General features: G+C 50.8%; 1 protein-coding gene across 6 annotated transcripts in view; it reads right to left on the bottom strand.

Moving 5' to 3' along the window:
• ZMYM3 (zinc finger MYM-type containing 3) overlaps positions 1 to 12,777 on the bottom strand; it is a 32,454-nt gene that overhangs the window by 19,218 nt on the left and 459 nt on the right. For 3 of the 6 annotated variants that reach the window (XM_064669649.1, XM_064669654.1, XM_064669652.1), the window contains exons 2-5: positions 2,669 to 3,565; positions 1,954 to 1,997; positions 1,485 to 1,557; positions 405 to 696 (exon numbers count right to left, since the gene is read on the bottom strand). In XM_064669649.1, the coding sequence (XP_064525719.1) occupies positions 405 to 696; positions 1,485 to 1,557; positions 1,954 to 1,997; positions 2,669 to 3,551 (1,292 nt within the window). In that variant the 5' untranslated portion in view covers positions 3,552 to 3,565. Of the gene's footprint in view, positions 1 to 404; positions 697 to 1,484; positions 1,558 to 1,953; positions 1,998 to 2,668; positions 3,566 to 4,537; positions 5,910 to 5,937; positions 11,661 to 12,529; positions 12,738 to 12,777 lie in introns of those variants that run through there. The other 3 variants (XM_064669650.1, XM_064669653.1, XM_064669651.1) reach the window with 3 other exon arrangements.

Raw genomic sequence — 12,777 nt, 5'->3', positions numbered from 1 at the left:
TGGGGATCAGGAGGGGATGTGTTAGTACAGGGACACTTGAGTCCTGCCACAAAGGGGTAGGATGGCCCACTGCAACGCACAGGACTTTCTGGTCCCAAAAAGTTGGCAAGAACTGTCTCACAGCAGCTTCTGTCCTGGCCCAGAGGAGTGGTGTCTGAAGACGGAGCATGCAGGAGGTTGTTTTGAGAGGAGGCTGGAATACGGGGCATTGAGTCTGGGGACAGGCAGGGAATGGCAATAATGTGAAGGGCGTGTAGGGAAGTGTGTGAAGGAAGACATGGCAGTGGGCAGGAGTGATGTGGGTGAATAAGGGCCATAGGAAGGGGACTGGCAGGCAGAGCTGTGGAGCAGGTGAACGGGGTCACGAGCATGGGAGCACTGAGGAAAGGGGAATGAACACACACTTTTTGCAGAAGGTGCATATCTTCTTGCCAGGTGGTTTTTTTGAGAAGGTGGTGAGGCAGGAGCTGGAGCAGAAGAGCTGAGGAAGCCCTTTGCGCTGGTAGGCGGTTTGGCCCTTCTGCAGGGGGGTCCTGCAGTTGGCACAGGTCATCTTGGTGAAGGTGGAGCGGGCGGCTCGCTGGGCCATCTGGGTGCGCAGGGACATGCGGGTCGAGCGCCGCGTGCGGAAAGGAACGAAATCCTCGTCGTTGGGATCATCCACCATTGCATCAGAGTCTTCGTCAGACACTGGAACTGCAAAGCAGCAGAGGAAGAGGCACAGAAATCCCTCATTAGGGACTGAGAAACTGCCATGAGACACATGCTGGGACTTTCTGGGTCACCTTTCTGGAGCCCCTCTATGTACTTTGTACCTGTCTGGGTGGAATGATAAAGGGACCCTTCAAAGAAATTCTGTTGGAACTGGAGATGAATCAAGAGGTCTTTAAGTAAACTGGGCTTAAGAACAATTCCTCTTTAGGAAGTCATGATATGTCAAGGTTGAGCAGAAGCCCAAAGTGTGAACTTTTATAGCAGAAAACCCTCCAAGAGCCAGCAGACCTTAAAGGGAACAGCACAGGCAGGCAATAAAAGAGCAACACACAGATGCTAGGGAATGGCAGGGTGACACTCAACACCTCAGAGACTTCATGCACTTCTGCAGGAAAATCCCCAAGACGCAACCTTCCTTCAGACAGCCTGCTGCCAGAGACAAAGGAAGAAAGTTCCTGGCTGAGGAGATGGAAGATGCGTTTCCTGGGAACAACCCCTGAGTCTCGTGCTATTACTTAGTGCTTGGTGTCCACAAACCACTGTAAAAATAAGACAACATTGCCTGCTTTGACCTAAGTGCCCTAAGAAAGCAAGGCAAGTACCCGAGGATGAAGATTGGTGGGGTGAAAAGACCTGTCCAGTGTAGAAGGGAAGTCTGCACAGAAGCTCCAGAGTTCCCAGTGTACTCACACCATGAACCACCTGCCCCCAATGGATCTGGGCCCTTCTCTCAGGCTGAAAACAGGCACTGACCAACCCTAGTTACTTACTGCTCTCAGAGGAGTTCACAGTTTCAGGCCTGGCAGTTTCTGATCTTCTGGGTCGTTCACTTCTTTTCTGCTCCTAGAAGACATTCAGAAAATATTTAGGCTAACTATCTGCTAGGAAAACCATGGATAAATATCCCAGATCATGGTGGAGTTCCAACCTCTGGGATTTGCTTTCCCAACAGCTAGGCTGAAAACAGATAAAACTCCATGGATACCTGACCAGAGTTGGCAAGACAGAGGAGAGGGGGAAGCAGGCTTATGAGAATGACATTTCAGCTGTGGGTAGCAGGGACATGCTGAAGCCACATTACAGCACAGTGGCAGTGCACAGGGATCACTCCATCACAGGAGTCATGCAAACTCCTTCCCAGAGGGGTGATGAGGCAGCCAGTGTCCCTCACAGAGTCTGACAACAGCCAGCCACGCTCTATGCTCCTGTACCATACATATTTGACTGCATTGTCCTCACCTTCTCAGCTGGCAGCTCGCTCCCCTTCCCAGACAGGCTTTCTCCTGGAACAGAAGCACAGAAAAAGCTGTCATCTAACATCTTGCTTTTCTCCAAAAGAAGACCACAGGTGTTCTCCAAACACAGTCACCATTTGGGTCAGCCCTGGCTATCAAGTACAATTCTGGTGGTGATCAGACACAGGAAAGCTCCTAAATCCACCATCTGTGGTTGGAGATCCAAACATGCAGCTTGGGAGGAGCCCTTGAGGGGGAGACCTCCCTGCGTGGGGGAGGCAGGCTGGGTGGGCAGTTACCTCCAACTGCTTCTGAACCAAGACTGAGCATCTCCTGGGGATGGTCAGCCTGGGCAGAGGAACTTTGCCTATTGGAAACACCTCCTGATGACCCTCAGTTCCAGCAAAGACTCCAGTCATGAAGAGTGTGAGCTAAGCTGATGCACAGCCACAGTTTCATCAGGGAAGCTCCTGGGCTGACACAAGCACTGATAATCAGCTAAAGCCATGAAAGCCCGAGCAAGAGCTTGTGTGCACCAGAGCACTATTCCCCGTATGCAAGAAGCTTTGCCCAAACCTAGACCATCAGTACCATTCAGTTTCCATAGCAGGGGATGATGGGAAAAGCTGGAGTGCAGAAGAGACTCCAGCCTCAGCAACCTGCAGCTGGATGAGCTCCTGAGCAAAAGGAAGCCAAGTTCTGCTGAGCCAACAACTTACCTGCTGGTGCTGGGGCTTCCTGTGCTTTGAGTACACTATTTTCTTTAAGCGAGTTTTTCCCACTATCATCCCCTCCCTCTGCCCGGTTTTCCTCCATAGGCTCAGGGGGCAAAGCTGCAGTTCTGCTGTCTGGGACCGGTTCCACCTCTGCTTCCCCTGCCAGCCCTTCCCTCTGCAGGGGTGAGCTTTTCCTTGGCGCTTTCAACTTCATCTTCTTTGTCTGTTTAAGACTGAGCTGGGGTGGGGGCATTGCTGGACTTGAGGACTGTGCTGTGGTTTCTTCCGTGGCTGGGGCACTGCTGAGGTTCCCAGAGTCAGGAATGGGTTTTCGAGGTGATTCAGGGGCCTTGTCACCAAGTAGTGCAGGAATAGCAGCAGCACCGTCTTCCTTTAGGTCCCTAGAACAATTTTTTGGTGCATCCTCCCCTTCTTTCCATGTTTCTGGAACAAGGGCTTCTCTAGAAAGGGCAGAGGAGTCTGATGGTCCATCCTCCACGTCCCGAGAAGGATGTGCCTTACATAGCCCATCCAGACCCTCAGGTTTATCCTGCTCCATCAAGTCAGCAGTTTTACCCAAGTCATCTAAGACATCAGGTTTCTCCAGCATATCCAAGACATTAGGTTTATCTAGAACATGGTCATTTGATTTATTTAGTTCAGACAGGCTGTCTGCTTTCACTAGAAGGTCCAAGTCCCCATCTGCAGTCATCTGCTTGGATTGATCCCAGCCAGGGGGCTGAAGAACAGAAGCTTCCTGGGTGGAAGCTGTTTGGGAGCCCAGGAGATCTTCACCAAACTCCATGTCAGCAGGGAGATCTCCAATAAGCGGTTTGTCAGGCAAGGACAGGGGGTCCATAGATCCTGAAAATTCACTGGAATCCATTTAGAAGATGGCAACTGGAAATGAGAGAAAGACTCGCAAGTTAATGAAAAGCAGTCTAACACAGCACATGAACTGTCCACTGTTCTGAACACGGCTGGAATAAGACAAGGCCCAGGAATGCTGCCAGGCACAACCAGGATACCAGACACTAGCAGGTCACTTCTGCTTGTGAGAGTACAAAAATCTAAAGCCAAACAGCAGCAGCAGGATGCAGTAGTCCAGTATAGCAGACTTTGGGGAACTCTACAGCCCTCACACACCTCACCAGAGCACGGCAAACAGACTTCTTTATGCTCAGTGACACAGGGGGGTATCAGAAATTACTTGAGTACCAATTCAGGAGGCTCCACACAGCTGTTCTGTGGTGTCTGATATCTCCATCCTCGCCTTCCTCTCTATCCAAATAATCTGGTATGTCCTTTCTCTTGATCTGTTTTCATGGAGCTAACACATCTTTTAGTTTTAAAATATCTTTGCTCTTAAACCTCTCTTAAATAGAGGTAGAAATAAAGCCCCATAGCCTTAACAAGATAGAGGATGACAAGATGCATTAATTTTGCCAGAGGACAGATAAAAACAGTGTTACAGTGTAACTACAGCTACTGCATAGCCCCAAAACTACGTGGGCTAATATTCAGACACAGAACAATTGGAAAAGCTTAAGTTAGAACGGGGAGGAGTTCTGGAGAGTGGCAAGAAGAAAGTCTGACATTAAAAGCAGTCGTAAGAAGAAGAACAAGTAGCAAGGTAGACACAAGCACGCAATGCAGAGTCAGGAAAAAAGACCAGTGTGACTTTGCAGGGCACAGACAGTGCTCTTGAGCAGGAAGGTGTGGTGCAGACTGCCAGCCTCAGAGGGAAAGTTACAGCCCAGCTCCTCATGCTCGGCATTATCACAAGACAGAAAGGTCAAGGCTTTGAGATGAGACAAGTAATATTGTCTAAAAATGAATTATACCCCCACAAAGAGAGAATGGTTGACAAACCTGAAGAGGGAAAGGGAGTAGGAGCTGCAGTCTACAAGTGGTAAGGCAGAGTAAGACTTCAAGTAGCATCATGTCCCCAAAACAGGCTGTAGGTAGACACTACAAGAAAGGCACTAGAATCAAAAGATGTGGCACCAACCTACCCCTCCCTATCAGAGCAATTCTAATTCTAAATTTGGCACTGTTTTAAGCCCTGAACCAGAAATCCAGTATTCCTGTCAACTGGGGCTTACCATGAGCATAACTCATCTATATCAATGAAGGAGGAAGCCTGAAATAATTTCACTGGTGATAGCTGTTTAATTCTTTCCTCATATCCTTTGTTCTGAAATGATAACCAAGTCTCACTCACAAATGGTTTGCTCAGAACTAAACAGGACATATTCAGACAAAGAATGCACCCAACTTCTGAACCTCACTCAAGCAGGAGTTTAGTGAAATCATACCAAACATCTGGATTTCAAAGCCACTGCTTCCTTATTTTATCATAAAACACAGTGAAGTTTTCTGTTTCCTGGTGGCAGATAAGCACTGTTCCCACAATCATGAACATAAACCACAGGAAATGTAATCTTCTGAGATGCCCAGCAAGTTTCATCACTAAAGACTTTGGTGATTCTGTTTACTTTTAGTTACAAGAGGAGACAAAGCTTCTAGAATAATTCCAGAGCATTACAAGATCTAATACGTGTTTTAGGGTGGCTGACAGAAAGAAGAACAAAGTGAAATAGAAACAAAGACATCTGAAAGAAAGGTCCTAGGGATTTGAAGCAAATGAGAACCCTCCCAAGATGATAAACACATTTTTTTTCTGCTGCTCAGAATACAAACAATGCCTCCTGCTCAAAGATGTCCCCCAGACAGACAGCAGACCCTACAACAATAAGCAAAAACATGACAAGCCACCCAGACGAATAAGGAAAGTTTATTTATAGGTATACCTAATAAGACTAACATACTCCTCAAAATCACCTCAGACACTTTGTATGAGCCTGCAATGAACCACTAAGCTGACTCTCCTACAGTATTTGCCACATTCAGCTGGCCTAGGCTTTGCTTGGTAGAAACAGATCCTGGAAACAAATCTGGACATAAGAAATCCATTTGGGCATTCCCTTCCAGAGGATAATGCAAGCAACAATTAATCTGTGAACGTGCCATGCAATTTGTGTTCTACAAGTAGACCAAAGGCATCTGCTTTCAGCTTTCAACATTGCTTTCAAGCTCTGGGCATTACAATGCAAAGACAAAACTCTGACATTAATGGTGACATCACTGACCAACAAAAATCTTAAAGAGAACAAGTATTCTGCAGATTAAGGCAATTCCAAACTATTGGTATGTGGCTGGGACAGGCAGACCTTTCTGCAGACCCCAGACTCTGCTCTAAGACCACTCACTTGCACACTCTGGTTGGAAGCCCTGAGCTCACCCGTGTGCTCGAGGTGCTGTCCCCTTTCATCAGAATCCTCCCAGCAGAACAGCTCACACCTTCTGGTGAAGGACCCAAAACCTCCTCTTGGGACGTGCAAAGCTAAGGACTACTGCAGTCAGTCCAATGAAAGGACCACGTACTCGAGTATCCTGTTCCTATTCACACCAAGAATGGACACCTGAGGAGAGAGTATAAGAAACATAACTAAAAGGATGTTCCTCTTCAGCTTATCCTCTGATCAGGCAGGACTCAGCTGCTGAAGAACCACTCGGCTTGAGTTGCACTGACAATGTCACTGTTAAGAGTCTGTACTGGGCAAATCCTCTGTGAGTCTGCCTAATCCCACTTTGAACCAACTTATACTCCAGAAATTCCAGTGGCTCTATTTTCTGCAGCTTAACATTTAATTTTTAAAAGTATTTTCCTTCTGTTTGTTTTCAACCTGCTGCAGCAGAGCTCCAAGGGGTTACAGGGCACATGAATGCTAACCCTTGGTGTATTTATGAGAATCTGGAAAAGCTGATGGAGTTAAGAATTGAAGCTGGACCCAACATGATGCTGACAGTCTGATTGGGAAAGCAAGGAATGTCTCTGACAATGAATTCTTTACAATGGCTTTCAACTACTAGTGGATGATGATGAAGAGGGTGGCCCTCAGAACAGGAGAAAATGATGCTTTCCAGTTCTGTGAGTTGCTCTGAAGTCAAACTCAACCTAAAGAAATTAGAGCTGCTCAGCTGCAGCAAGGTAAGAAGCTCTACTTCTGTCTGCCCCGGGCACTCAGATTCATCTGGGCTTTCTGCTGAGCTTCACAGTGAGTTAAGCTGCAAACGGAGCGTGCACTTTTCTTCTGGTAAAGTCTTTTCTCACTTTCTACAACAGAAGCAGAACAGCTTATTGTTTTTGGCAGATGCTGAAATGATCCACCACAAGTCATCATCTTTTTTATTCCAGGACCAGCTCAGTCACTGGGATTTGCTCACTGGTCTGCTTGAAATCTTCCTCTTTTCCAGCCACATACCTGGCAGTGAGGAGAGTACACTGGAGCACGACTTGGCCAAACAAAGAGGAGGCAGTGTGCTGAAATCCTGCACGTTACAGCAGATACGACTGCTCCACTGGTCATTTGGAAACTCCTTACTTAGCACTCAGCACCTCTCTGGAGTATTCAGTAACAGATATATCCTTGGGAAGAGAATAAGTTCAAGGAGCAAAGTCCCTTGCACACCAGCCTGCAGCACACTGCTTCCCAAGGAGCATGCAAGAGTTTCCAAAGAAGTGATGGGATGGCTGAGAGTCCTCCCCGAGCGTGCAGGACTGGGACAGAACACAACACTGACTGCCAAATCCAGTGATTACCAGACCTGCCCTGCCCTTTCAGCCAAAGAGGGGGCACGTGGATCTCCTCCCAGACATGGCAGCTCAGGGTGTGACATCTCTGCCAGGACACCCGAGCACACCAAGTGACTACCTGGGACTTCATTCAGTTTATTAAAGACATCATTGGCGGTGGAACTGCACAGATCTTCAGTGTCCTCGGGTAACTATTAGCAAGGGAACACGTGGCCTGCCTATACAAATGTGGATCTACCATCAAACATTTAATTAAAACCAGACTGTTAGAAAAAATACTGTTGCCACTCCCTCACGATGAAGTGAATATCTCAGAAGTGTTTACTGCCCACAAAAAAAAGCACAGCCATGCAGTTACTGCTTTCCTCTAGTAAAGGAACAGCAACTGCTTGGGGACCTGTCCTCGACTTTCGTTCATGGATATGGATTCAGATTTTCAATCCTTCTGAAGGCTGAAGGATTTATCTTTTTCACTCATCTTAAAGCAAATGGATTTATGAAGAATCACCATTAAACTAAGGACACTGCTGAGGACAAGGTTTCAGTCCAGTCCAAATTCTCCAGAAAGGAGCAGAAAGGATTTTGGTTTTGGAGAGGCAGCTCTCTGAGCTCTTACCCTGCAGCCCAAATTCAGCCTTCAAGAGCAGAAAACCCACTGCTGACATTCAGTACAGTGCTACTTGCACACATGACCATGTTAGACCATTACTGTCTCATTCTTGGCTACTGTCTACACTTGATGACAGTTATTGGAAGAGCTGAGATGTTTAAAATATTTTTTTTTTAATCTGAACAGTAATGCAAGAATCCCAGTGCTTTATCAATCAACCAGGGCTCAGAAAACACCTTCCAGTAATAAACTATTTTGTTCACTGAAAAGAAATGAGGAGACGACCCATCTCAAAAAAAATCACAAGGTAAGAAGATCTACAGCAGAGGACCCTTCAGAGATGACAAATGCACCGTATGAGGACTCAAGAAGCTGGAAATCAAAGTTGGACAAACTCAGAAACAGATGCTTAAACAACTGACCCCAGGATCTGTAAGCCCTCTGTGACTTGGAGGTTTTACAACAGCATTCAGTGACTCTCTCCAAGCCAGCTTTAGCTACTGCAGGATGTCACTGGTCAAGTCCTTCAGCCTGTGGTCTGCAGGCAGGGCTCAGTGAACAGTTGCCTCATCTCCAAATGTACTATTGGTTCCTAATTAGACTGCTGTCACCATGTCCCCTCCAGGCCAGCCTTCACGTGTGCCTGGCACTGTCTACACAATAGGAACTGGCATATGGGGAAAATAAGGGCTTTCCCAGAATATCACCAGCAGCCTCAAGACTCCAGCAACTGTTTTCTAACAGTCCCACAAAGCCAGAAGGGACCAAGACCACCACTACCTTTGCCAGAGCAGGAGTACCAGCTCACACTGCAAGCCTCAAACACAGTACAGCAATCACCCAGAACCCAGAAAGCCCAAATCCTCCAGCACAGAGGAGATGGTGCTGCGGAACAGCAACCACAAGTCTCCTCAGAGGCAGGAATGACCAAACTAGATTTTGAGCTTGCATTCCAGAAACTTCACCTAAGCTGCAAGAAAGTGCAAGAAGGACAAATTTCAGAAATCTTGCAAGAATTGCCTGGAATTAGGTTTACAAGGAGACTCCCTGCCACACTTCAAACGTACCTGACAACATTCCTCAGTCTCAGAGGTACTTGCCGCTAAGCCAAGACCTCCGTACTGGCAGCAAACTCTAAGACAACCAACAGGAGTGTGCTCATCCATCCAGAATGCCATCCTGGCAGCAGTTTGAAGCTGCTTGGATCCCCTCATATCCTCTTGTAAGACCAGGATTCCCCCAAGCACAAAGTGTCAAGGCTTTGCAACAGAGAAAGGAGTAACAATCCAGGTACACGCACAGCAGCAACGCCTGGTATCTGCAGAGCAATTCAGCTTCAAGGACCAGCTTTGTGTCTATAGCATGAATAAGCAATGTTTCTTTCAAGGCTCACCCCTCACCACATGACAACATCTGCCAGAATAGTGTTAAATGCAGGAGAAGGGGGTGAGAGCATAAAAAAGCTTTGGCAGTACTATCTCAAGCACAACAAAAAAGGCTTGGAGGTGTACTGCATTCCTGAGCAGAGTATGTTGAAACTGCCTTAGGAATATTGAGACACTGATTAAAAGAAATAAAAGACCTGGAAGTGGTAAAAAACAGATGGCCCCCAGATCTCTCTACCTGTTGCCCAAATGCTGCAGGACATAGATGACCTGACACAAAGTCCTGGCACATCACACAAGCAGCTACAGACAGCTGGAGAGAGAAGCTGCAGGCACAGCAGGTGGCTCTCCAAAGGAAAATGCCACAGCCTGGGAACAGGCCATGAACTCCCTGGCCCTGGAAGTCCTCAAAACTCAACTGGACAAAACCCTGAACAACTCGGTCTCAAGTGAGCTCTGCCATGAGCAGGAGGTCAGCTGGACATGAGACTTCTAGAGTCCCTTACAACCCAAATCCATCTGTGGTTCTGTGAATACACCTTAGTACACAGGGAAGAGAGAGAAGACAAAAGGGCAGAGTCACCAAGAAGATGCATCTTTGAGGGCAAAACATCTAATTTTCCTTCAGTGGCCTTGCAGAGCCAACTACTGGATGCACAGTGAGAGCTGTCTCCTCTGCCCCTCTGCAAGGTGCCTGCCACCAAGTCCCTGGAAAGGGATCTCAGTGCTGGGAGACTCCACCTCACGTTCAGCTGTACCAGCTGGCCCTGGCTAATGCTGTGTTGAACAGAGCAATGTCTCACCAGTCCCGAGACTGACTCCTTTTCCTTTGAGCTGCCAAGGTCTAGGCCAGCAGAGCAGGCTCACAGTAAGTGGCCAGGAGACACCAGCAGAGTCCATGGCCAGCAGGAATGGTGAGGATGGTCTCAGACCGTTTCCTCACCTGTGCTGCCAGCAGAGGAAGCAAAATGCTATACTGAGACTACAACACAGTGAAACAATCCAGTGAAATCCTGCTAGCAGGGCCTTTGCTAAGCTAACAAATGCACTGTCACAGCTTTAGCCTATTCCATACTTCCCTTGGATTGCTTTCACCACAACCTTTCTAAAGCATTAGAGGCTTCTGCCAGCACATCTGTGTCCATCAGGGTCATGCATCAGGGTCATCCCAGCACCACTGACCACAAAACATCCATAAAGAAATCCCACAGGGGCTTTGATCCCAAAATGAGGCCTGGGCTCAGCCTTGGGCCCTTGTTCCAGCTGTCAGAGCCATGGAGGAATGAGGTGCTGCTGTCATCCTCCAAAGCAAGGGCACTGGCAGTTGAGAGGGATGTAAACAGGTTGTGGAAATATGCACAATGGGGCTGTGAGGTTCAGGTTAGTCATTTCAGCTCTGTAGGCTGTGGATATTCCTTTAGTAAGGCTAAGCTCACAATAACAATAGGGCTATGGTCTTATCACCAGCTCTGATCCCAGGATAGGCAGGGTTAGGGGAGAAAATGCAGATTAAAAGTTTTCTTGGGGATTGCAGCCGCAATGAAAGGAAGAGAAGTCACAGCCTAGAACAAAAGCCATGGCTGAAGCACAGCAGGAGAAGGGGAGAGCACAAATGAAGCAGCTCTCATCCTCATCAAGAGACTCCAGGAGCCATTCCCCAGCACTCTGTTGAAAATCCTACCTCCCACCATCACCTGACACAGGCCACGTCCAGCCTCTGCCCACACAAGCATATCCGACTGCCAGAGCCTTTTCCCGTGCCAGGCACAGCCAGCCAGGCCTGCCTCCACCGCTGCAAACCACACAGGAGCTGCTTGATGCTCCCCAAGGCACTTCGTTGGCCACGGCTACGCTGCTCACATGGTGAGGGTTCAGCACATTTGGACTTTGCCTCCCCCGGCAGCCCAAGGCAGCTTCAGCCCCACGGGGCTGCACCTTCCTCTCATGGGGCCAGATCCTTGACAGCAGCATATGGTGCCCAGGGACATACACACCCCCTGAGCCTTGGAGAGGCTCCAGACCCTCCACTGACACTGGGGGAAGACTGTCAGGATGGCTGGACAGTTCACAGAGCAGCCGCTGCCTTGAGCATCACAGACTTTGCTGCTATGTGTGGTGACAAGAGCAAAAAGGCTGCTCAGAGTCCCTGGAGACCCAGGGAGAGCTGAGCCATGGTGGGTGCCAGGGCAGAGCTTTGGGGCAGCTGATTGCTGCCACTGCTCAGCACAGCCCCCACAGCAAGGACAGGCCCCACAGGGGTGGGCACACCAGGGGCTGGGGCAGCTCCCAGGAACCACAAACCCTGGGACCAGCCTGTGCCCAGGCACAGCCAAGCCCCAGAATCCCCCGGGGGCGTGCCCACCAGCACCGAGGCAGGGATGGGGGTCAGGCTGGAGGCTCCCCAGCCATGCCAGAGGGATGCAGAGCCCAAACCCTTCCCTAAAAGAGGCAAGGATTGCACAGGGCCCCTCCGTCCCCAGGGTCTGCTCTGTACCAGAGTGGGGATGGAGGTTCATCTGGGCCCTCCCCATCCATACTGGGGGGACCCAGAGACCACCCCCCTCGACAGAGGTGAGGATCGCACTGGAGCTTCCATGGGGCCGGGGCTGCACTGGGGTGGGGGCCAGGCTGGTGGGTTCCCCACCCATCCCAGGGGGTAGCAGAGGCCAGACCCCTCCTAAAAACGGCGAGGGTCGCACAGGCCCGCACCCCACCCTGTGCACAGGTCCGATCCGCACCGGGGCGGGGGTTCAGCCAGGGTCTCCCCACCCACACTGGGGGGTCCCACAGGCCGGACCGCCGCCACGGCGAGGGTGGCACCTGGGTCTCCACGGGGCCGGGGCTGCACAGAGGCGGGGATGGGGGCCAGGCAGGTGTGCTCCCGCCCATCCCGGGGGGAGCAGAGCCCGGATCCCCAAACGGGCCGAGGGTCCCTCAGGGCCCCCCCCCGACTCCCCCGGGACCCGCCCCAGGGCGCCCCCCAGCGGCCGACACGGGCGGGGGCGCGCGGCGCCAGACACGCCCCCTCGCGGGCTGCAGGCCACGCCCCCTCCCGCCAGGCGCGCGCACCCCCCCACACCAGCCCCCTACCGCGGGGGAGCCCCCGCCCCCGATACCCGCGCCCCAGGCGCCAGCCCCCCCACCAGGCGGCCTCACCCGCGTCTCCCGGTACGCCGCCGGGACGCGCCCGCGACCGCCGCCGCTCGTACCTGGCTCCCCCCGGTGCTGCGCCGCCCGCTCTACCCAGAACCCGGATTCGGGTCGCGGCCCCTTTAAATGGAGGCGCCGCTCGGAGCCCTCAACGCGCTGCAGCCCGACGGGGGGGCGGCGGCGGCGCCCCATTGGCCGCGCGGAGCGAGGGACGCGCTCCCATTGGCCGCGGCGGGGCCTGGGCTCGCGAGACTCGCTCGCGGGCGGCGGCCGCGGAAACCCGGAGCGGAATTACGGGCGCGGGATC

The sequence above is a fragment of the Pseudopipra pipra genome, chromosome 13, assembly GCF_036250125.1.
Source record: "Pseudopipra pipra isolate bDixPip1 chromosome 13, bDixPip1.hap1, whole genome shotgun sequence".
NCBI classification, from domain to species: domain Eukaryota; kingdom Metazoa; phylum Chordata; class Aves; order Passeriformes; family Pipridae; genus Pseudopipra; species Pseudopipra pipra.
This window is presented reverse-complemented; position numbering and strand designations above follow the sequence as displayed.